At 33.5% G+C, this 23,750-nt stretch overlaps 1 protein-coding gene across 11 annotated transcripts in view; it reads left to right on the top strand.

Moving 5' to 3' along the window:
- SPATA16 (spermatogenesis associated 16) overlaps positions 1-23,750 on the top strand; it is a 236,455-nt gene that overhangs the window by 72,140 nt on the left and 140,565 nt on the right. For all 11 annotated transcript variants that reach the window (XM_025425617.3, XM_025425616.3, XM_025425615.3 and 8 more), the window contains exon 3: positions 4,046-4,191. In XM_025425617.3, coding sequence (XP_025281402.1) covers positions 4,046-4,191 — 146 coding nt within the window. The remainder of the gene's footprint in view (positions 1-4,045; positions 4,192-23,750) is intronic.

The raw sequence follows: 23,750 nt of genomic DNA, 5'->3' as shown, positions 1-23,750 counted from the left end.
CCACACTCATTTTCATTGAGTTTTTATCATACATGGATGTTGGAATTTTGTCAAATGCCTTTTCTGCATCTATTAAGATGATTATATGATTTTTAATCCTTCATTTTATCAATGTGGTGTATCACAATGATTGCATATTTTGAACCATTCTTGGATCCCTGAAAAAAAATCTCACCTGATTAAAAAAAATACGTAGTGTATGATCCTTTTAATATATTACTGAATTTGGTTTACTAACATTTTTTGAGGATATTTACACCTGTGATTATCAGGAATATTAGAAATACACCAAAAATTAGTGGCAATTATACATTACGATAAGATTATGGGTAAATTATTCTCTGTCTTTAGATTTTTTTGTGATTCCAAAATCAATATAAAAATCTTAAAAATTACTTATTGGATGGATGGCATACACTCTTATTTGTAGATACTTGATAACTAAAATAATGCCACATTTATTGTTCCTCCCTATATCTTCAGGAATCACTCAAAATTATGTTTCAGAAATACAGTGGGCAAGCACTCATCGTACAATATCCTAGGGAGGGAGAACCTATTAGCAATATTAGCCTTGTTAATGATAATTTAATTTAAACAAATACATGGTTGTGTTTTTAAGAATGGGACCCCAAAATAATATTTAATATTGGTTATTTTGGCTATGAGTAGATTTTATGTTTTTTATCTGTGTTTCTAAACCTTGTGACTTCTTTTATGACATAATTTCTGAAAATAATTTTAATATTTATTTCTCAAAAGAAACAAGATACACTGTAGTATTATCTTCTTTTCAGAAAATTATCAAATATATAAATTAAAATTTGAGCCTATGATTCCAATTTCCTCCTGAAATTTTAATATTTAGCTCTTCATCAAAACAACAAAACCCATAAAAGTTGTATTTTCCCTTAAATAATATGCTTTTAGTTTTCTCCATACTTCATTCAAAAATATTATAGTCTTCCTTTGGAAATAAAAACTTAACACCTAATATTAATTTTTCCCAGTTCAAAGTATCCTCACTGATACATTATCAGGTGGTTTAAAAGTTTATTCCATATGCTCATGACTTATTTCACCAAAGACTTGTGTGTATAAGTTGAACAAATCACTCGTCCTACATTTAAACTCACACCACATTAAAGTCCTTTGTCTCCTAGAGAATTAACTTCTGTACAAATGTCTCCATGGAAATTTTAAAAATTCAGTAAAATATCTGGAATTTTTAAACAATACGGATACCAGTGTTTTGTCTACATTTACCCATAATTCTACCTTTAATTTCAGCATATTTGATAACAATTTGCCTTATCGTGAAGCTTATTTCAAAGACATCTAAAGATGATCATTTTCATTTTCATTCTTTTCCTGGCCTTCAACCTTATAGAAGTAGAGATTATTGCAGTTGTTAGAAAACCACACATTTATTTTTTACTTTCTTTCAGTGTTTGTGGAAAAAGCCTTTAATATTATTAAAGTCTAAAGGTCTGCTTTCTCTTGCCATGTAGAATCTGAGTGTCCTCATGGAGGTTATCCCTTAACTCCTTTCTCAATGGCCCACCGATTCATCCCACAAAACGTCTGCCTGAGGATGGAGGCGTATATCTGACCCATCACATCAGAGAGGAACACAACAGGAAGGAGCACTGTATGCACACAATGTGTGGCTTGTTTGCTTCTATTTTATTTGTGTAAGATTTTCTGTGACTTCAGGAGGTTCAAGTATTTTGAGACTTGAAAAAGCATTGATTTCATTTTGAAGATAAAGTTAATCAAGAAGGTCTAGAATTTTAGTGATTTGATATACTAACAAATAAAACTACACAATTGTTACTCATTTTATTTTTTACTGATTTGGACTTCATAAAGAGCTATGCCATTCACAGATTTTTTTTTTCTGAAAAATTGTCTATTTAGGTATTTCTGGGTCCTGTAGGATCAGATTGGTAGAGAAGGGGAGATTCTGTGTACTAAGCTGCTATGTTCAAACGACTGTTTTTTTAAATTATATTTCAAGATTTTTTTTTACAACCACCTTGACATTTGTGAGGGTCAGACTCAGGAAAAGTTACTAAATCAGTGTTAAATGTTTTGTCTCTTTTATTACCAATTAATTAGGTCATCTTTATAAAACATCCAACTAGCATTGACTGAGGTCATCCACAAATAGTGTCTCCTTTTTTTCCCCAAAAATAATTGAGTGAAGACTTTTATAATATATCCTCTCTCTCTCTCTCTCTCTCTAAATATATATATATAGAATATATTCATATATACATATGAATCCTCTTAAGCACAATAATATAATTTGACTATTTTCTAAAAGATAATTTGAGAGGAAAGACCCTTATGTTTGATTATGTATATATAGTTGTTATAGGAAAAAGGAAAATAGCTTATACATCTAAAGACCTCTTATAATTAATAAGAGATTAGCATGTCAATCGAAATAGGCAAGGAATAAAAAACAGGAACTTATACAGAGCTAAAACTAGCCAAAATTCATTTTAAAAAGACCTAACTAATGCAAATTAAAGTGTAAAGTCAGTAATTTTTGTCTGGCAATTAGTATTAGATTCAATAAATATTTATTAGCCAAATAAATGAAGCAACATTTTTCACCCATCACATTGGAAAAGACTTTTAAATGATATGAATTCTTAAAATTAACAGGATATCCAAGCAAAAGATAATAGTGTCAGGTAACTACCAATTCAAACTATGATATTAAAACATCTAGACTCTAGATTTTATTTTATCTTACAGCTTTCGGATAAAATTAAGAAGAGAAATACATTTTAGAACAGAATACAGTCATTCTCAGGCAAATTTCACTTTAAAAAATAATTGACAATAATGCAAATGTAAATGGCAAGCCAATCTCAATCTATAAAAGAAAAATTATTTTAAACTATATCATTTAGGGCAGCCCCAGTGGCCCAGCAGTTTGGCGCTGCCTTTGGCCCAGGGTGTGATCCTGGAGACCCGGGATCAAGTCCCACGTCAGGTTCCCTGCATGCAGCCTGCTTCTCCCTCTGCCTGTGCCTCTGCCTCTCTCTCTGTGTGTCTGTCATGAATAAATAAAATCTTAAAAAAAATAAAAATAAACTATATCATTTAAACAGGATTTAGACTACAAGAAATTTTATATTAAGGTATATATAAATAGGTATTAATTCCAAAAATTACTTTGCCCAGTGAGAACATTTTCTCCAGTATATAGTCAGATGGAGATAGAAAAGAGCAAAAAAGTAGATATTCTGAATTAGGTAACTAACAAAAAGTGGGGTCTTCCCCACTTCCCCATCTTCCCCATCAGCCTTATTTCCAAGGAATAGTAGAAAACTCTGAGGGGGAAAAGTACCAATCTATCCTTGTCATATAATTGACACTTCTTAATGTTTGAGATTCTCCTAAAAAATTAATTATTTTCTTCATCTACAGTTTATCTATGGTGCCCAGAAACCATTGACTTCCTGGAATTTTTATTAAGAATTCCATATTCTTGCCATGTTTTTCAGATACTGTGGCCTCTGCCAATAAATTCTAATAAATTTTCACTTCTATTCTTTCAATAACATCTTAGAGAATATGATTCAGACTCAAATTAATCACCGATCATGTTAATGGTTCCTAGGAGTTTACTTCCGATACCCCTTATTATATTAAATCAAACTTGATAGTGTGCTAGATCATTGCTCAGCTGGGTTTTCATAAAAGCACTAGTATTTAATATGATTTATACCTGGTTTTCTGTTAATACTTTGCTTATTGTATGCTTTATTTTTAAAACAGACATTTTTAGCAAATGGCACCTCCTTAAAATATATCACACTATCATACTTTTAAAATATTTTACAGGAAGCATTTTACTGTAAAATGTGTTACTTATTTTATACGATAGTCACATAATAGTGAACAAGAACAATTTATTTAACTTACAATCAAAATATTAATATTTAACTTAGAGTTAGTGAAAAGTATGTATACATATTATATGCCAATATTGTTAGGAGATTTAAAGTATTAATTTTTTTTCAAGCTTTGCAGCAAAGGGGCAGCTCTGGGAAAACCATTCGAAGCATCTGCTGAAGATATAGCAAGTGTGGCAAGTTTCATTGAGACAAAGCTTGTTACATGCTATCTACGCATGAGGAAACCCGACCTTGCCCTGAATCATGCACACAGGTAAAATGAAGTATTAATAACTGCAAGTAAATACTGTTCATGCAAACAGAGGGCACTACATGAGCTTGTATGATCAAATTCCATTTAATTTCAAAGGCAAAACAAAAAACATTACTACCTGGCTAATGTTAAGCTAGACAATCATAGAGAGCACAAAGGGCATCTCAAAACCTAATGGAGGAAATAGACACATGAACAACTACTCATAATGCAGGGTTAAAAAATAAAGCAGATAACTTGAGTGGCGAATTACTACCGCAAGAGAGGAGAGAGTGAATAAGGTAAGGGATGAAATAAGGATTTCCAAAAATGCATAAGATATGGAGAATGGCAGAAGGAAATTCAGACTGTAAATTCTAAGCAAAGACTTGACAGTTCCTGGCTTATCTGGTGATAGGATAGCTGATTCAGAGGATCCTGTGCAAGGGTAGGTGTGAGAGCTGTCCAAAGGTGCAAAAACACTTTTTATCATGTCATTAAAGAGTTCTTTTTCGTATTTCTATCCATCTTCAAAAGTCTGTATCATTACATGATCTTGTCCCCAAGGTTTCCCAGGCCTCCTTTTCTTCTATAAACATATACCTCTCATATACCCTGTTTCCTAAAGGCCTTGTTCTTACCATGGGTAATATGCAATTTAATCTACAGCAAAGATAGAGTGATTACATTATGCCTTCCAGGTAACTTTTTCCTTAGTATTATGGTGTCTCCTCCCCTCCCCACTTAACTTTGAACATTTACCTAGAATTTTTGTCTTATCCATTCTCTGATCTCAGACATTCTGTACTTATTTTGGATACAAATAACAAAAATAACATGAAAACATAATGCCTGCCTTGTTAATGACCACTAGGAAACATAGCTATCAGTTATACTAAGACCCATTTTGTAACTAGGAGATCTGCCAACATGGTAAACATCATTTAGAACTCCACATCCACAAGTATATAAAAGATCTACCCAAGATTCCTCACATTCCTCAGGAGACATCGAATTTGTGGGTTTAACCTTGCCATGAAGGACCTGCAGACAACAAAAATAATTTTAAAATTCACAAGATAACCTGCTTGAAAGAAATTTTCCTGCTTACGTAAACTATAGAACCTAAAGGCAGAGTCTCTTTGACATCAAAAAGAAATTCAATCCTATACTTTCTGGAAACATTTTATGAGGCCATTGTTTCCAAACCCAGTATCAGGACATACAGTCTATCAAATAATTTTATTCCATTTCCACTTGAGAGGCCCAATATTGGAAATGTAACATATATTTCAGGATGTCAAAATATTGGAGTTTCTGGGCTATTTGGATGACCCATGATCACAAGGGTAAAAATATTTGAAATTGGAACTGACCCAGAAAATCTATAGGCATATGTAAACAATAATAAACTGAGAAGCACTGAAAGTAATTATTTATCACCTTCTCCATGATTTTCACCACACATAAAAAGAGTCAGCAACATGGCCTACATTTTAAGGAAAATATCTCCTGGATATCTGAGTGGTTTGATGGATTTTCAAATCATTTTTTTTTTTAATTTTTTATTTATTTATTTATGATAGTCACAGAGAGAGAGAGAGAGGCAGAGGCACAGGCAGAGGGAGAAGCAGGCTCCATGCACTGGGAGCCCGATGTGGGATTCGATCCTGGGTCTCCAGAATCACGCCCTGGGCCAAAGGCAGGCGCCAAACCGCTGCGCCACCCAGGGATCCCTCAAATCATTTTTAATAATAAAAGAACTTCAAATGGCATAGTCATGTCAAAATTCAATGTTATAAAAATAAGTAATGAGCATAAGTAAAAAATTCCACTTTAATCTAAATATAAGAAACAATAAAATGCTACAGGGCCTAAGAATGCAAAAATAAACTTCAATAGGTTTGCAGTAAGATTTAGCAACTTTTGTTTTAAAACTAAGAGTGCTCTTTCAATACTTGAAAATTGTTGAGAGAAGGATATGTAATGATGGATAGTAAAATGATCTTACCTATTACACTTGGAAAACTTTTAACTTTTTTTTCTATCGTAAAATAACTTTTGCTTCTGTTTCTAAGTTGAACATTAAGTAAGAAATACAAATCAATAGAGGTTAAACAGTCAATTCATACAATTAATAATGTACCAAGTGAAATAAATCATTTTTTGGGGCTTGTCATACTGCAGAACTGCAGAAGTCAGTGTATATAATTCTACTATTAAAGTGTTTTTAAAGATCTCAGATTTTAAAACAGAGTCTGATATATAATCAATAACTATATTTCTCAAAATAAATTAATCAGAATTCTCAATCTATAAATAGCTTACAACCATTAGTTATACAATGAATGCAGAATTTTGCTTTTGTATTATTACCACTTTGTGATGGTTGCTACTAATCATGAATCAAAATTAAAATATTCCTTTTTTGCATTTATTTGCATTTGCTAAGCATTCTTTCTTTAATTTTATGTAAATGTGAGGTCTGCTGCATATCTTTAGGAGATTTGTTAGCACAAAAATTAGCTTAAAAATCATCATGTAGTTTTGCTTCTGATAAAAATAAGTACACATTGTTTTGTCATGTCGAAGACTACAGAAACCATAACTTTATGGTCTTAAGTTCAACCAAGATACATTTTGAAATCAATCATCTGTGTATTGTTATTTAAAATATAATAAGTGATATAAAGGCTCTAGAAACAACTATTAACAATTGTTTTTCCTAATAACATGTCCAAAGTGGCAGATATGTGTATCATGTTTTGTGGGGTTTTTTGTTTTTGTTTTTACTGCAACCAAAAGCTATGCCTAGTTTCGTCAGTTGACCACATCAACTCTGCTTACCTCATCAGACTGGTGCCATTGTTTATCAGGAAGTGTTTTGAATATTCCTAAGATTGATTTCTAATTACTACAGTCTTATCAAGAATAAAAATTCTGCTATAACTTTTTCAATCATATAATTATATTTTGATGTATATAATTGTAAAGATTTTAATGATGCATATCACTGTTTTACATGTTTCTCACCTGTAGATTCTTATTTGTTTTTGTTCCAGAATTTTGATACCACAGGTAGAGGGCAAGATGAAATCTAAAATATCAAATATATGGAGAGATCCTATTTACACAATTGTTTTATAATGATGGCATCTACATTCATTCAACAAATATTTATTGAATGCCTACCAAAACCCCCTATGCTATGCAGTGGGGAAGCAGTTGTAAACAGGAAAGGTATTTATATACATTAGAATTGTCAAATTGTAAAAACAAATAAATATTAATAAATACACGAGAAAAAAGGATGTGATAAATGCTATGAAAGAAATAAACATGATTTCATGTTCCAGAGGCAGTATAGTATATTGAATCAGAGCAGAGTCTGGAATCTGACTGTCTAGGCTTAAATTCTGACTCCCCCACTCATTAGTCTGATTTTAATTCTCTATAAAATTGGGTTATAATTATAGTATCTACTTCACAAATATTATTTCACAAAGTTTTGTGGAAATTAAATATAAACCCATGAATTTTTCATTCCATCTATGATAGAGTTACTGGTATTGGACCTGCCTTTCTGCTGTAAAGAACTAAAACTGGAAAAATATATGAGGCAACTCTTTTCAGGCATTGGGCACAGCACAACTGTGATCCTTGAGAGAAGGGAAATACATGTAGTGAGCCCCACGATTTTCAAGTTTTTTGCTGGGGTGGTTTTCTTGCCCTAATTCAGGGAGGTCGATATCATGTTAAACTGCAATCTCACTGAGCTGAGGAAGCAGAGATTAGAATACTAGGCTGAAAAAGAAGCTGTAATTTATAGGATAAGTGACCAAAGGAGAGGTAGCTATGTGAGGGCATGGGAGCAGAAGTTTGCATGAGGATTTATTCAGGTTCTTGGCCAATGTAAGCAGAGATTTCTTGGGGCAGGACTAATTGCTGAATGGAAATAAGAGAGGACCTGCAGTGATGGGATATGTTGGAGTGTCAGTGTGAAAAGACCTCCCTGAGTATCTCAGGCATTCAGTTGAGACTCTAGAAAGGCCATGCTTTACGAGTAAGAACCATGACCTCTAGAAAGGGCCACACTTCAGGATTATAACAAGAACAAGAATATATACCACAAAATTGCTTGATAGGGAAAACAAAATAAGTTTGTAGAGACAAACAATAAGTTTGTCTAATAACAAATAAGTTTGTATAGATGATGTCATAATCCTAATTCCTTATAAAGGTTCAACCAAAATGTCTGGCATAAAATTAAAAATTAATACACATGCAGAAAAGTAGGTAAATAAAACTCAAGTCATAGAAATAAACAAGCCATAGAAACAGACCCCAAGGTGACCCATATGTTGGAATTGGTAGAAATTTTCAAGAAGCTATGAAAAATAGGTCCAAGGACCTTGAGATAAAAATTGTAATAACAATTAAAGAGATGAGAATCTCAACAGAAAAATAGAAACTAAGAACCAAAAGGAGATTTTAGCATAGATTAATCTCTGAAATTTTAAAATGTACTGATTGACCTTGACATTAGTTTAGAGACTGGTAAAGATTGAAGATAAATTTATAGAAATTATCCATTATGAAGAATGGAGAGAAGAAAGATTTTTAAAAATTAACCAATTTTTAAAAATTCAGTGACCTGTCTTTAGGGACAATAGCAGGAAATCTAGCATACATGTAATTGAAGTGTCAAAGGGAAAGGAAAGAGAGACTAAGATATTAAAATAATTACTGAAAAATTTTCAAATTTGATTAAAAAAACAGGTATATCCCATTAGCCCCAACCAGGATAAAAACAAAAAGAACTAAAAAAAAAAAAAAAAAAAAACAAAACAAAAAGAACTACATCTAGGAACTTCATAATCATATTCTTAAAAATCCAAGATGGAGAGAAATATTAAAGGTAGCCAAAGGGAAACAATACATTACATATAAGGCAACAATGATGTAAGTAACAAGTGACTTTTAATCAGAAATAATGGAGGCCAGGGTGCCTGGGTAGCTCAGTTGGTTAAATGTCTATCTTTAGCTCGGGCCATGATCACAGAGTCCTGGGATTCAGCACTGAGTTGGGCTACCTGCTCAGCAGGGAGCCTGCTTCTCTTTTTCCCTCTGCCCCTCCCCTGTCTTGTGCACACATGCTCTCTCTCTCTCTCTCTCTCTCTCTCTCTCAAATTAATAAATAAAATCTTTAAAAAAAAAAGAAAGAATGGAGGCCAAAATACAATAGAATAACTTTAAACAGATGAAAGATAAATTATAAATAATAAGATTACATACTCTGATATGAAATATTTGACTACAATACCACAAAGGCCCGTGAGAGGGAGCACAAATGGAATTTTACTACGTGATTTTTATGTGAGATAGTACAATATTAACTCTAAAACATCTATGTTAAATAAAGGATGCATGTTATAATCCCTAGAGTAAACATTAAAAGATAGAAAAAATACAACTAGAAAGTCAATAGTGAACTTAAAATTATATACTAAAGATTTGTGTAACTAAGAACAAGTCAGAAAGGTGAAAAAAAGGAACAAGTAATGGATGGGACAGTGGAAAATAAAGCAAGATGTTAGAGTGGAACCAAACTAGATTAATGATTACTTAAATGTACATTGACTACACATTCCAATTAAAGGGCAGATATTGCCAATTTGGATTAAATCACAAGATTCAACTATATGCTACCTATAAAAACCTATAGAAAAGGGAGTAAAAGGGAGAAAAATGCACTATACATTAAACATAAAAACTTGTTTTTCTGTCAGGCTCAGATACGTTAATATTAGACAAAGCAGAACATAAGAAAAGGAGTATTACCAAAGATAAAAATTAAGACTCAAAAAATTTTTGAAAATGTGAAATCTGACAGAGTTTGTTCCCTAACCACAGTGGAATATGGTTAATGGAATTATATCAGAAATCATTAATAGTAAGATATCTAGAAAATCTCTCCAAATACTTGAGAATTAAACAATACATATTTAAATTACTCATGGGCACTACATAACCTCTTCTTCATAAGGGAGACAGACAAGAGCACTATATTATAATAAAGGAGATAATCCAACAGGAAGATACAACAATTGTAAATATTTATTTATGCACCCAATGTAGAAGCACCCAAATATATAAAACAGTTAATAGTAAACATAAAGGAACTGATTGATGATAATAGTACAATAGCAAGGAACTTTAACACCCCACTTATATCAATGGACAGATCATCTAAACAGAAAATAAACAAGGAAACAGTGGCTTTGAATGACACACTGGACCAGATGGACATAACAGATATATTCAGAACATTCCATCTGAAAACAGAAGAATATACATTCTTTTCAAGTGTACATGGAGTATTCTCCAGAACAGATCATATATTAGGTCACTAATAAGGCTTCAACAATTACAAGAAGATTTAAATCATACCATGCACCTTTTCTGACTGCAACACTATGAAACTAGATATCAACTACAAGAAAAAAATTTGAAAGACCACAAATACATGGAGGTTAAATAATATGCTACTAAACAATGAATGGGTCGACCAGAAAATAAAAGAAGAAGAAAAAAAGAAACACTTGAAAACAAATGAAAATGAAAACTCAACAGTCCAAAACTTTGAGATGCAGCAAAAGTGGTCCTAAGGGGGAAGTATATAGCAGTATAGGCCTACCTTAAGAAGCAAGAAAATTCTCAAATAAACAACCTAACCTTACACTAAAGGACAACAAAAGAAGACTTTATTATTTCTAGTTCCATACCATTGTGGTCAGAAAAGATATCTGACATGATTTTCAGTCTTTTTAAATTTGTTAAGACTTACTTTGTGGCTCTATTTATGGCCTTGGAGAATGTTCCATGTGGGCTTGGAAAGGATGTGCATTCTGGTACTGTTGGATGGAATCTTCTCTATATATACATATACATTTTTATTTAATTACTACTGCTTTGCCTTTTTAGCTGGGGTTATAGATAAAGGGCCTCTGTATATAGTTGTTAGGTCCATTGGTCTGTAGTATTATTGAAGTTTGCTTTTCCTTATTGATTTTCCATCTGGATGATTTACCCATTTATTGAGAGAAGGGTACTGAAGTCACCTGCCATTATTGTATTTCTGTCTATTCTTTCCTTCAGTTTGGTTAGTATTTGCTTTAAACATATACTAGAAATAATAAAGGAGGAATATCAGAAAGTTTACAAATACATGCAAATTAAACAACATACTCCTGAAAATTCAATGGGCCAAAGAAAAAAATCAAAAAGCATCTTGAGACAAATAAAATTGAAAACACAACAAACCAAAACTTATGGGATCCAGCAAAAGCAGTTCTAAGAGGGAAGATTATAGAGATAGATACCTATATTTAAAAAAAAAGGAATATGTTAAATAACCTAACTCTATACCTCAAGGAACTTGAAAAAGAAAAACAAACTAAACCTAAAGTTAGTTGAAAAAAAAAGGAAAGAATAAAGATTAGAGCAAAAATAAATGAAATGTATACTAGAAAAAGAACAAGAAAAAAATCAACAAAATTAGGATTTGATGTTTTGAAAAGATAAATAATATTGGCAAACTTTAGACAGATTAACCAAGAAAAGAAGAGAGGACTCAAATAAAATTATAAATGAAAGAGAAGACATTACAGCTTATACCACAGAAATACAAAGGATTATAAGAGAATACCATGAACAATTTGTACACCAAAAATTCGATAACCCAGAAGAGCTGCTGGACAAATTCATAGAAACATACAACCTACCAAGACAGAATCATGAAGAAATATATAAGATCTGAATAGACCAATAAGTATGGAAGTTGGAAGCAGTAGTCAAAAGTCTCCTATCAAAGAAAAGGCCAGGACCAGATGGCTTCACTGGTGGATTATGCCAAACATTAGAAGAATTAATTCCAGTGTTTCTCGAATTCTTCCAAAAAATAGAAGAAAATACAATATTTCCAAACTAATTTTACAAGGCCAGCCTTACCCTGATACCAAAGCTAAATAAGAACACTACAAGAAATGAAATTATATTCTAATATCCTTGATGAACATAGACACAAAAACCCTCAGCAGAATACTAGCAAGCTGAATTCTGCAGCATATTAAAAAAATCATGTACCATGATCCAGTGGGGAGATGAGTGATTCAACATATGCAAGTGAAAAATCTTAATATATCATCTTAACAAAATAAGGTAAAAGTCTTGTGATCAGGGGATCCTGACAAGAATGACAAAATTCAAAAGCCTGATGACAAAAAAAATAAATAAATAATCTCTCAACAAATTAGGTAAAGAACAAATGTGAACTCAAAATAATCAAGGCCATATATAACAAGCCTACAGCCAACATCATAGTCAATGGTGAAAAGCTGGAAGCCTTTCCTCTAAGATTAGGAACAAGACAAGGATGCTCACTCTCACCACTCACATTCAACATGGTACTGGAAGTCCTACCCAGAGCAGTTACGCAAGAAATATAAAGGCATTCACATGGGAAAAGAAGTTAAATTGTCTTTATTTGCAGATAATGTGATCTTATATAGAGAAACCCTAAAGACTCCATGAAGAAACTGTTAGAACTAATAAATAAATTAGGTAACATTAGAGGAAACAAAATCAACATACAAAAATCATTTGCATCTTTATATGCTAACAATGAATTATCTGTAAAAGACATTAAGAAAACAATTCTATTTATAATAGTCTCCAATATAATAAAATACTACTTAGAAATAAATTTAACCAAGAAGATAAATGACCTGTACGCTAAAAGCTGTAGGATATTAATGAAAGATAAAAGACACAAGTGAAAACACATCCTGTATTCATGAATTAGAAGAATTAATATTGTTAAAATATTCTTACTACTGAAAGTAACCTATAGGTTTAATGCAATCACTGAGAAAATTCCAGTGGCATTTTTCACAGAAGTAGGAAAGGCAATCCAAAAATTCATATTTAACCTCAGAAAACCCTAAGTAGCCAGAGAAATTTTGAGAAAGAACAAAGCTGGGGCATTGTGCTTTTGGTTTCAAACTGCATTACGAAGCTAACAAAGAAATCAAACCAGAATGGTATTGGCGTATAAACAGACACATAGATCAATAGAAGAAAACAGACAGACAGCCCAGAAATGAACCCACATGTCTATGAAAAATGAGGCTCTGACAAGGATGCCAAGAGTAGACAATGGAGAAAGGATAGTTCAGTAAATAATGCTGAAAAAACTGGATCTCCACATGTGAAAGAATGAAATTAGACCCTTGTACCATATACGAAAATCAACTCAAAATGGATTAAAGACTTAAACGTAATATCTGAAAGCATGAAAGTCCTAGAAGAAAATGTAGGGAAAATGCTACTTGACATTGGTCTTGTCATTGATTTCTCTTTTTTTTTTTTTTGGGGGGGGGGGGGGGAGGTATTGACACCAAAAGCACCAGCAACAAAAGCAAAAATAAACAGGTGGAACTATGTCAAGTTAAAAAGCTCTGCCTAGCAAAGAAAACAATGAACAAAAAGAAAAGGCAACCTACAGAATGGGAGAAAGCATTTTCAAATGACACATTTGATAAGGGATGAATATCCAAAATATATAAGGGACTTTGTAATTCAAGAGCAAAAACAGACAAACAAAAAACCAAATTAAAATATTGGCAAAAGAGCCAGGTAGTTGTTTTTCCAAAGAAAAGATACCAATGGCCAAGAGATACATGAACAAGCCTCAACATTACTAATCATCAGGGACATATATATCAAAATGAAACTTCATTTTGAAGTATGAAGTATGAAACTTCATTTTGAGATATGAAGGTATCACTTCATACCTCTTAGGATGGCTATTATCAAAAAGACAAGAGATAACAAGGGTTGCCAAAACAAAAGGGGACCCTTGTGCACTGTTGATGGGAAGGTAAATTGGTATAGCCATTTTAGAAAATGGTATAGAGAGTTCTCAAAAATTAAAAATAGAACTACCATATGACCCAACAACCCCACTACTGAATATATATCCAAAGAAATGAAGTCAGTATCTTGAAAGGATATCTGCATTTCTGTGTTCATTGCATCATTTTTCATGATAGTCAATATATGGAAACAATCCCAATGTCTATTGATGAATGGGTAAAGAAAGTGTGATATGTGTACACACACACACACTCACACACACAATGGAATATAATTCAGCCAATAAATGTAGGAAACCCTGCTATTTGTGACAACATGAAGGAACCTGGAGAAATAAGTCACACCCAGAAAGATAAATAGTATATGATCTCACACATATGTGAAATCTGAAGAAGTCTAAGACCATACAACCAGAGTAGAATGATGACTGCCAGGGCCTGGGAGGTAGAGGAAATGAAGAGATGTTGATCAAAGGGTACAAACTTTCAGTTACAAGGTGAATAAGCTCTGGGAATCTAACATAGAGCATGCTAACTATAATCAAGAACACTTTATTGTATACTTGGATTTCCCTATGAAAGTAAATCATAAGTGTTCTCACTCGCCCCCCCAAAAAAGTAACCACGTGAGGTAATATTGCATTAGTTAACTTGGTTGTGGTAACTTCTCAATGTGCATATGTAACAAACCATCACATTTTACATCTTAAATATATACAATTTTTGTTAAGTATTCCTTTTTTTAAAAAAATTTATTTATTTATGATAGTCACAGAGAGAGAGAGAGGCAGAGACACAGGCAGAGGGAGAAGCAGGCTCCATGCACCGGGAGCCCGATGTGGGACTCGATCCCAGGTCTCCAGGATCGCGCCCTGGGCCAAAGGCAGGCGCCAAACTGCTGCGCCACCCAGGGATCCCTCAAGTATTCCTTAATAAAACTAGGGGAAAATTAAAATAAAAATTGGTAAGTAAAAAGTAAATAAATAAAGTTTGGCCATTAAATTCAACAGTTCAATAGCTTTAGGTGAGACAAAGTAATTCTCACAATCGTAGGTGAACTTAAAACCACAATACTAATAGTAAAACAGTGGGAGCATTGCTGGTGCCAGTTTCTTGATATGAAAAAGTCTGTAGGCTACCAAGTATCAGTGTTGATACTACTACTTATAGGGGGGTATTAACCAGGACACAAAGAAAAAAGTTTGATCTTACCTGTATATATATATATATATATATATATATATATATATATATATATATATATATATATCCCTGGGTACCTCACAGTTTCTTGCTTTGAGAAAACGTATGGTTAACTGTTTTTGAATACATTGCCATTCACTTCAGAAAAACATTACTGCATTCATACTCATTTTTCTCACATCTTAGGCTTGAGCTTGAAAATGTTTCTTCCTAGTTCTGTCCTTTTGATAATCCCTTGATTGCTGTTATTCCTTCCAACTGAATGAAATTAGCACAATTTGTATGTGTCTGTGTGACCATGTGTGTATGTATGGGTTTTTTTAAAGATTTTATTTATTTATTAATGAGAGACACACACACAGAGGCAGAGACACAGGCAGAAGGAGAAGCAGGTTACATGCAGGGAGCCCAATGCGGGACTCGATCCCGGACTCTGGGATCACGCCCTAAGTCAAAGGCAGATGCTCAGCCACTGAGCCACCCAGGTGTCCCTGCATCTATGTTTATATGAGTTTAGAGTTTATCTGCGTGAAGAAAACAAAGGGAAATCATGACTTAAGGATACCTTGTTGGACATTTTGCAAGTGCGGCACTTTGGCTCTTCAAGAAGTTAGGCATGTTAAAAACACTGGATGGATCATTACTACCTTTATGTCTCTTGCTTTTTATCCCCACAAAAATATATTTACCTGTAAAAAAGATACTTCCACTCAAGATTATATGAAACATAACTCTAAAAGAATATAAAACATTCCAATTTCTCTGGAAGGGCAAAGTATTCACTGTACCATACTGCAGGGAACAACCACAATAGCTTTCTGCAATGCAAAATTGACCATGTAAGAAATAGTTCTCAAGCAGGAATGAGAACAAGTATTTATTGAACATTTATCATGTGGCAGGTGTGATTAGGCACTTCATATGCTCTCTCAGTTAATTCTTCCAATAACTTCCTAAGTTTTCCTTCTACCATTTTCCCGGATGAAGGAACTACATCCCAGCAAACTTAAGACAATATAGTGATTTTTCTTTGTTCTAAAAATTCTGCATGTCATCTCACTTCAGCTTGAAAATAATTAAAATCATAGTATCTTTAAAAATGGGGGTATTGGGGGTGTGTTTTCCATACAGATTGAGGTAGCAGTGGAATGTGTAGTGGTCATTGTCCCTGAAATCATAAAATATAGGTTCACCTACTACTTATCTGATTGGTTTGAAAAAGCCTTGCTTTCCACGTGTATGACTTGTGGATAATAAGATCTAGCAAGTCTACTGTGTAATATTGATGCAACACAGCTTTTAAATCACAAGACTCGACTCTAACATAATCACTCTCTTCATTTTTACCTGAAGCCCTGCCTCTTCATTGTGATTATCATATGGATTAGTAAAATTGTCTTGAAAGATAAACACATAAACTTATTTGTGCTGAAAAAAATTAAGTGAGAATAAAAGATAAGTTTAAAGCAATAAATTCCAGAAAATAATTAAATATGGTCATATGTTTTATCCAAGGAGTAGAGATGTGTGTCTAAGACTCATTATATACTTAACGAGAACACAAGAGACATACGCTGATGGTTCAGACATCGTATTTGAAGTTTCTTTTCTGAAGGAGAAGCAGAAAAAATAAGAGAAGCAGGAGAAGAGGAAGAAAGGAAGGAGAAGGAAAAAGAGAGGAGGAGGAAAAGGAAAAGAAGAGAAGGTTGTAGAGGAGAAAAGAAGGATGAAGAAGAGGGAGGAGAAGGAGGAGATGGAGGAGATGGAGGACAAGTAGAAGAGGAGGAAAGAAAGGGAAGTGGGAAGGAGATGAAGAGGAAGAGGAGAGGAGGCAAAGGAAAGAAAAGAAAGGAAAGGGAGAAAGAGGAGGCAGTGATGAGAGGAGGGAAAAGGAGACGGCAAGGACTATGTCTGATCAGAGAGGAAAAGTTAAGACCTAGAGAAGACAGAACAAATCAGATTGACTGACTTTCTCTTGAGTTTTCAATAATGGATTCTGAAGCCGGATCAGATTTCTTGAGTTGCTTGTCCAAGTTTCAAAAGATATAATAGAAGGATTTTATTCTATTTACATTAAATACATTCACAAACTTTTGTGCTTATTATTTTTATTATAACAGAGCTTGCAATCAATTAATTATGGTCACGCCTGCCTTCAGCATTCCTGTATCACCTCCATTACACTTGACCTTTCCTCCCACGACTCTTCACCCAGATGGGTCATCGTCTGCCCTTATATTCAGGTTGACTGCATTTTGGTTTATAATCATCTTGCTTAGTGTTTTATGTCTTGTCCTAGCTTCCACTCCTTCTCTTCTAATAATTTAACCTCGTCTTAACTCTGAAGTCAGTATCCATTTGGCTTTTATCTTTCCTTTACATTTTACTCATTGATACAGAAATGGCCCATAAATGCAGAAGCAGGATATTAATGTAATGGAGCAGTATTCTTATGCAACACTGCATCTGCCTGTCAGGACCTCTCTTTGGAATGTGAATCTCTCAGTTATTGTTGGTTTGTTACCCTACTTTTGATTTCCGTGTGATTCTCAGAACACAGACCAGGGGTGCTAAGGCATGATTCCCATGCTAAGAATGGGAACAATTCCCACTGCCTTCAGGAAATGTTCCTTTTGGTCCTTGAAGCTGGCAAAACAGCTGCATGGGCACTCCTCTGGTTGGGTGTATTCTTATGTCATTTTAAGATGCTTCTTTTATATTTATTTCCCACTTTCTAATACACCAGCTCTAAAATCCTTTCTGAAGGAATGAACAAGTCATTTAGCCTTTCTGCAACGTCTTCTGTAAATTCTCACTGGGATATTAAAAGCAGTCTTGTACTTAAAATTTTGAAATGTTCTAAAACATGTAATTGGTGTGGATGGGGGTGACTATAAATACTGAAAACAGAAGTGATATGTTTGTTTCTGCAAGGTCAACTGATTTTTTTTAAAAGAATTCTAGATTATCACGGATTAATTCTGTAATTATAAATAAAATAGAAGAGCTCTAAGTTTTCTTGTACTGAAAGAAGTTTCAACAATCAATGGCCTGGATTTAAATCATTGCAACATCCCTGACTAGCCTTGACTCACAAAGCACTTACTTTCTCTTTGTCCCAGTTTCTCTGCATTCTTCAGCATCTCTGAACGAGGTGTAATGACAGTATCTTCTTCAACCTTGTGAAGGGGGTCAAATGACATTATGGGGGTGTGTTTTACAAATGGAAAATTTTTGTGCAAATCTTAGCCTTAAAGTCACCATTGTGTTTTATTTCAACCATATCAGGTGATTAACCTGAAATTTTACAAGCATAGAACTCACAAACTTCTTTTCATGAGCATCTTTGCTCTGTTCAACACAGTGAGTCTTCAGTCCATCTAATGCTCATCCACAAAGTAAAAGTCATTTTGATGGTTCTCATTGGGACATAATTGCTTTTACCCTCCTAGTTTGTCGCTCTACACACAAAATATTTCCAGACAAGTAGTTAGAAATTGAAGTAAGTCAAGGGGCACCTGGGTAGCTCAGTCAGTTAAGCACCTGACTTTTGACTTCAGCTCAGGTCATGATGTCAAGGTCCTGGGATAAAGCCCCAGGTCAGGCTCCCACACAGGGAGTCTGCTTGAGGATTTTCTCTCCCTCTCCCTTTGACTCACCCCCCTCTCTAAAATAAATAAACAAGTCTTTAAAAAAAAAAAAGAAAGAAAAGAAAAGAAAAAATGAAGTAAGTCAAGACCAAAACTAAAATTGAGGAAATCTAAGAAAATACAAGGAACTGATGTTTAATGAACACCATCTTTAGTAATTAAATTTATTCCTATGAATCTGCCTCACCCAGCCTAAACTGTAAAACTGATATTTGTGTCTTATTCTTGAAGCAACTAATCTTGATGTTGTCCCACCCTTTCAGTCCTAAGAACCTTTTCTGGGATATTTGGCATGGAGAAATATTGGCTATTACATATAAGGCCAAAAGTAGCAAGAGACAAACTTGGGCAGACCAGTTTTTATTGGATCAGGTTAAAAAACATGGCCTAGATGCCAACCCCTATTCATCTGATAGCTCTTGCCAGCCTGTGTTGGATATTTTAAATTTTCTCTTTGCTTCTTTTCAAGATAGAAATCTCTTGTTGAGTCTTCCTGACTTTCTCTGACTCTATTAGGTTACCTTAGAAGAGCTGACTACCTTCTAAATATAGGTACGAGTCTAGTATCCATTTTACTTTTCATAATTTATGAACATGTATTTCATGGATGTGGACATTTTATATCATTGACAACATTGTGTTAGCCTCAAATAGCATTTTGCAAATCCTGAGGTTATACTATTACTGCTGTATTTACCTAAACCCTCTCTCATTTCCTCTTCTGTTGCTATGGCAAATATTCCTTCTGTTTATCCTCTCTCAGCCCTGTGAACTTTCCTCATTTTTCATAGAAGTCTGAAGAGCAACCATATGTTAAGTTATAACACTTTTAGTTTGAGAAGAAATGTCTCCTTGATGGCGCTGCCTATAACTTTGCTCACAGGTTATAGCTGTCACAATTCTTAAGAATCTTCCTCACTAGAGGAAATGCAGACCATGTGCCTTTCCTAGGTTACCTGAGGCAAAATAATTTTCAAATTGGATATAAATGTTCTCTTTTTTTTGGATATAACTGTTCTTACGGTATTATCATTTATTAAACTTTTGTTAGCAATACAACTTTTATACAAGACAGTCGATTTCACAGTAGCATTTGCTATTTTTGTGGTATTTCACCAAAGATTAGCAGATGAAAGAAATCTAATATATAACTTGACTACATAATTAATTCTAATCATTTTGGTTTTTTACACTTTTAGTTCCTGTAAGATTTTCTTGTAGAACCTATTCAACAGATACAGTTTCTGAGAAAGTTTTGGGTTTTGTGGAAAGAAAATAATGTGAGAATAACAATGAGAAGTCAGATGTATGTACCCCAGAAAAGGAGACAGAATTGTTTTGGTTTTAGAAAAGAGGGTGAAAGGATGGTGTGATATAGTGCAAATTATTAAACAATAATTTGCCTCTCCATCTTCATTCTTGATGTATGAAGGTAGAGCCTTCATTAAAATTTTGACTATTTGCTATACAGTAGTACTTTATAACTGGCCTTATGAACCATTCTGTTTTTAAATATTATTGAGGATCCCAAAGAGCTTTTGATTTATATAGGTTATATTTATAAATATTTACTATATTAGAAATTAAAATGTGGAATTTTAAAAATATTTATTCATTTAAAAATAATAAACCAAGTACATGTTAACATGAAATACATATTTTATTAAAATAGCTATATTTTTAAAAATGCATAGAGGAATAGCATTGTTTTACACATAGCAAATCTATTTAATGTATAGCATCATAAAAGGAAACTGAATTCTCAGACCTGATTCCACATTCAATCTGTTGCTATATGTTTGCACTGTGTGAAGAAAATCCAACCTGACACAGATGTATAATTAGAAAAGGAAAGAGAATGTTAATAGACTTTTCAGATAATCCTGAATATTCTTCTTTGATACTGACCAAGACCTGACAGGTGATAGTTTCTTAAAGATCAATTACAATGTGGGTTCTGTAACCATTATCAGGCAACTTGCACTCTGTTATATTGGAAGTCATTGGTTTTGCTTACACTCTGAATGGATTGTTGTGAGTTATTAATATCATACATTGGTTATTTGGAAAATAATGCATTATTTGCAGATTTCTATTATGCAAATTTCTATTACGGAATAGTAAATTTTTTAAATTGCACATGTTAGTATCATCAATCTTGTTGGAAGGTCTTTAAGTATGGGGTAGCTGTCAAACTCATAGTGACAGATATAAGTTTTCCAAAGTCCTAATTTTTGCTTGAAAGCTCAAACTTCTATCACTGGCAATAAATACTGTCAGTTGTGTTCCTTTAAGTGACAGACACACTTATTTCATTTTCCAAAAAAAGTGTGCCAAACTCAAAGTCTGATAATCAGTTTGTTAGTGGTTCTTCGATGTAAGATACAGTGTTCCATGGTAACAGTAGCTAAGTCAGCTCGCAAATGCATACCATGGCACAAGTACTTTTCCTTGACAAGCATACTATGTCATGCAGGAAAGTGCTTTATGCACAGCACATATCCCATCTTATCATGCCAAATATTAAGAAGACATATACTCAAGGGTTGAGACTGATCATTTTTGGCGGATGAACGAAAGCATACAATGGTGAAGAATGCACTCAATGAGTCCTACAACAGTTTAATATCAATCATTTGATTCCTGCAGTTTTACCCACCATGGCTTTTGCAACATTAGTACAAATGTCAACATAGTGATAAAGGAAAATAATATCTAAATATTATTAAAATAATAATATAATAATAATAATGATGATAATATGAGGGCCCCAAAAGGGCTGAAGAATCCTTGGGAATCTGCAGGCTACACTTTAAGAATCACTGTACTAGTTAATAGCATCCTTAGTATCCTTCCAGCTTCTGTATCTCTTATCTTTCTTCAGAATAGTTACAGTGATTGTCTTCTTAAAACATGTTTCCATCAAGTGCTTGCTTAGTAATCCATGAAGCATTGTTAATTTCTTCCACAAAATTAAAAATCCTTTTAACTAATGGACAGATCCTTAATAGGCTCCTGCCTTTCTCTATGGTCAATTTATTACTTTAGTCAAGCAAATTTACATGGCAATTTTTAATATTTTCTATCACCAAGTCATTTGGGGGGCCACTCTTCCAATTTGGATTTTCTACCTTTTTTCCCCCTAAATGTGACCATTTTAACACGCAGCTCACTTCTTTCCAAGTTTTACATTTTCCTGTCATTGCAAAACCTTTGTTTAAGCCTTTTGTTTTTCCATCTTTTTTGTATACCTTTCCCAATTAACTACTTCAAATTTCAGTTCATTTATTGTTGGTTATATAAGTATCTATATAATTGTTCACAAGTGGGCTAAAACTTTCATTTGGGAGCTAGTTGCTTAGTATCTAACATAACTTTTTAAACAAAAGGAATATGATACATGCTGTTGTTATATTCACAGAAAAGGCAGCACTTTTGAAGATATCTGGAAAGTGTATTCTTTCCAAAGTATTGTGCTATGACACTTTATTTGGTACAAGTCAGAACAGGTCACGCCTAAATATTTTGAGCCAAAGAGGATGTGATGTATAAATAGGGTATTTGTCAATAAAGAATCAATAAACAAATTAGAAAAGCCCTTTTTATTTCAAAGAGAAATCATTGACATTCTTATTTATAGTCTTAGTAATTAGTAGACTTTCATAATTGGAGTCACTTTCAGTAATGGTAATTTGGTCTATAACTAAAAATTGAGCTGGGTGGCTCAGCAGTTTAGTGCCTGCCATCAGCCTGGGGCGTGGTCCTGGAGTCCTGGGATCGAGTCCCACATTGGGCTCCCTACATGGAGCCTGCTTCTCCCTCTGCCTGTGTCTCTGACTCTCTCTCTCTCTCTCTCTCTCTCTCTGTTTTCTCTCATGAATAAATGAAACCTTAAAAAAATTTTTTTTAAATAAAAACTGAATCCAACATTAGAGCTCTTCCCATAATCAAAGTCCATATCCAATTCAAATTTTGGCTTTAATCTAGGGATTTAGGCAGGATGGACACTCTATACATAAATACAATGCCTACTGTGTGGTATGATCCCACTAATTTTCTTAATTCAAGAAAGGGAGATCATGGATAATTATCAGAAGTCCTATTATTTCATAAAGCATAAGTGTTATATTAATATTTCTCCTTTGCTGTGGGAGCTACAGGGGGCTCTATAGTTGGTAAAGTATTGTTATCTGCATGTCATTTCTTAGTCTCCAAGCCAAAAAATCATGATGTTAATGAGTGATATTAATACTTGATAAAATACAAATGGCTTTGACTCTGCTATCAAAAAATCTCTCTTTATTCTCAGATTCTAAAAAAAAAAAATAAGCATCCCATTTCATTAACCACTGAACTTATATATAGAAGCCACTATAATTTAAGTTCATTTTAAAGATTCTTACATAATTGCCAATTGAAGGCGGCATGAAAAAAATAATAAAATTCAGGCAGACATTTATTTCCATACAATAGGGCTACTCAAAATCTTGTTTAAGTGTGTATTTACCCTTCTGGCTCTTTTCCTTAGAACCTGTGCAATGTCTGGAACATGGTTTACATTCAATAATTGTTGCTGAATGAATCATAAGTAATTTCTGGTAGGTTAGAACAGAGGGAAATTTATTAATTGTACTTTTCAAAGTAATCATTCTAAAATGCATCCCACCCAAGCAACACAGAGAATAGAAAAATAAATATGATATTTGTCACACTGTTCTTGAACCATAAGCACCACTTCTCCACCCACCTCTCCCTCAATATTACACAGACAGATGAATAGAGCCTTATATCT

The sequence above is a fragment of the Canis lupus genome, chromosome 34 (genome assembly GCF_003254725.2).
Source record: "Canis lupus dingo isolate Sandy chromosome 34, ASM325472v2, whole genome shotgun sequence".
NCBI lineage: Eukaryota > Metazoa > Chordata > Mammalia > Carnivora > Canidae > Canis > Canis lupus.
The sequence above is the reverse complement of the archived record's forward strand: the minus strand, read 5'-3'. Positions and strand labels throughout refer to the sequence as shown.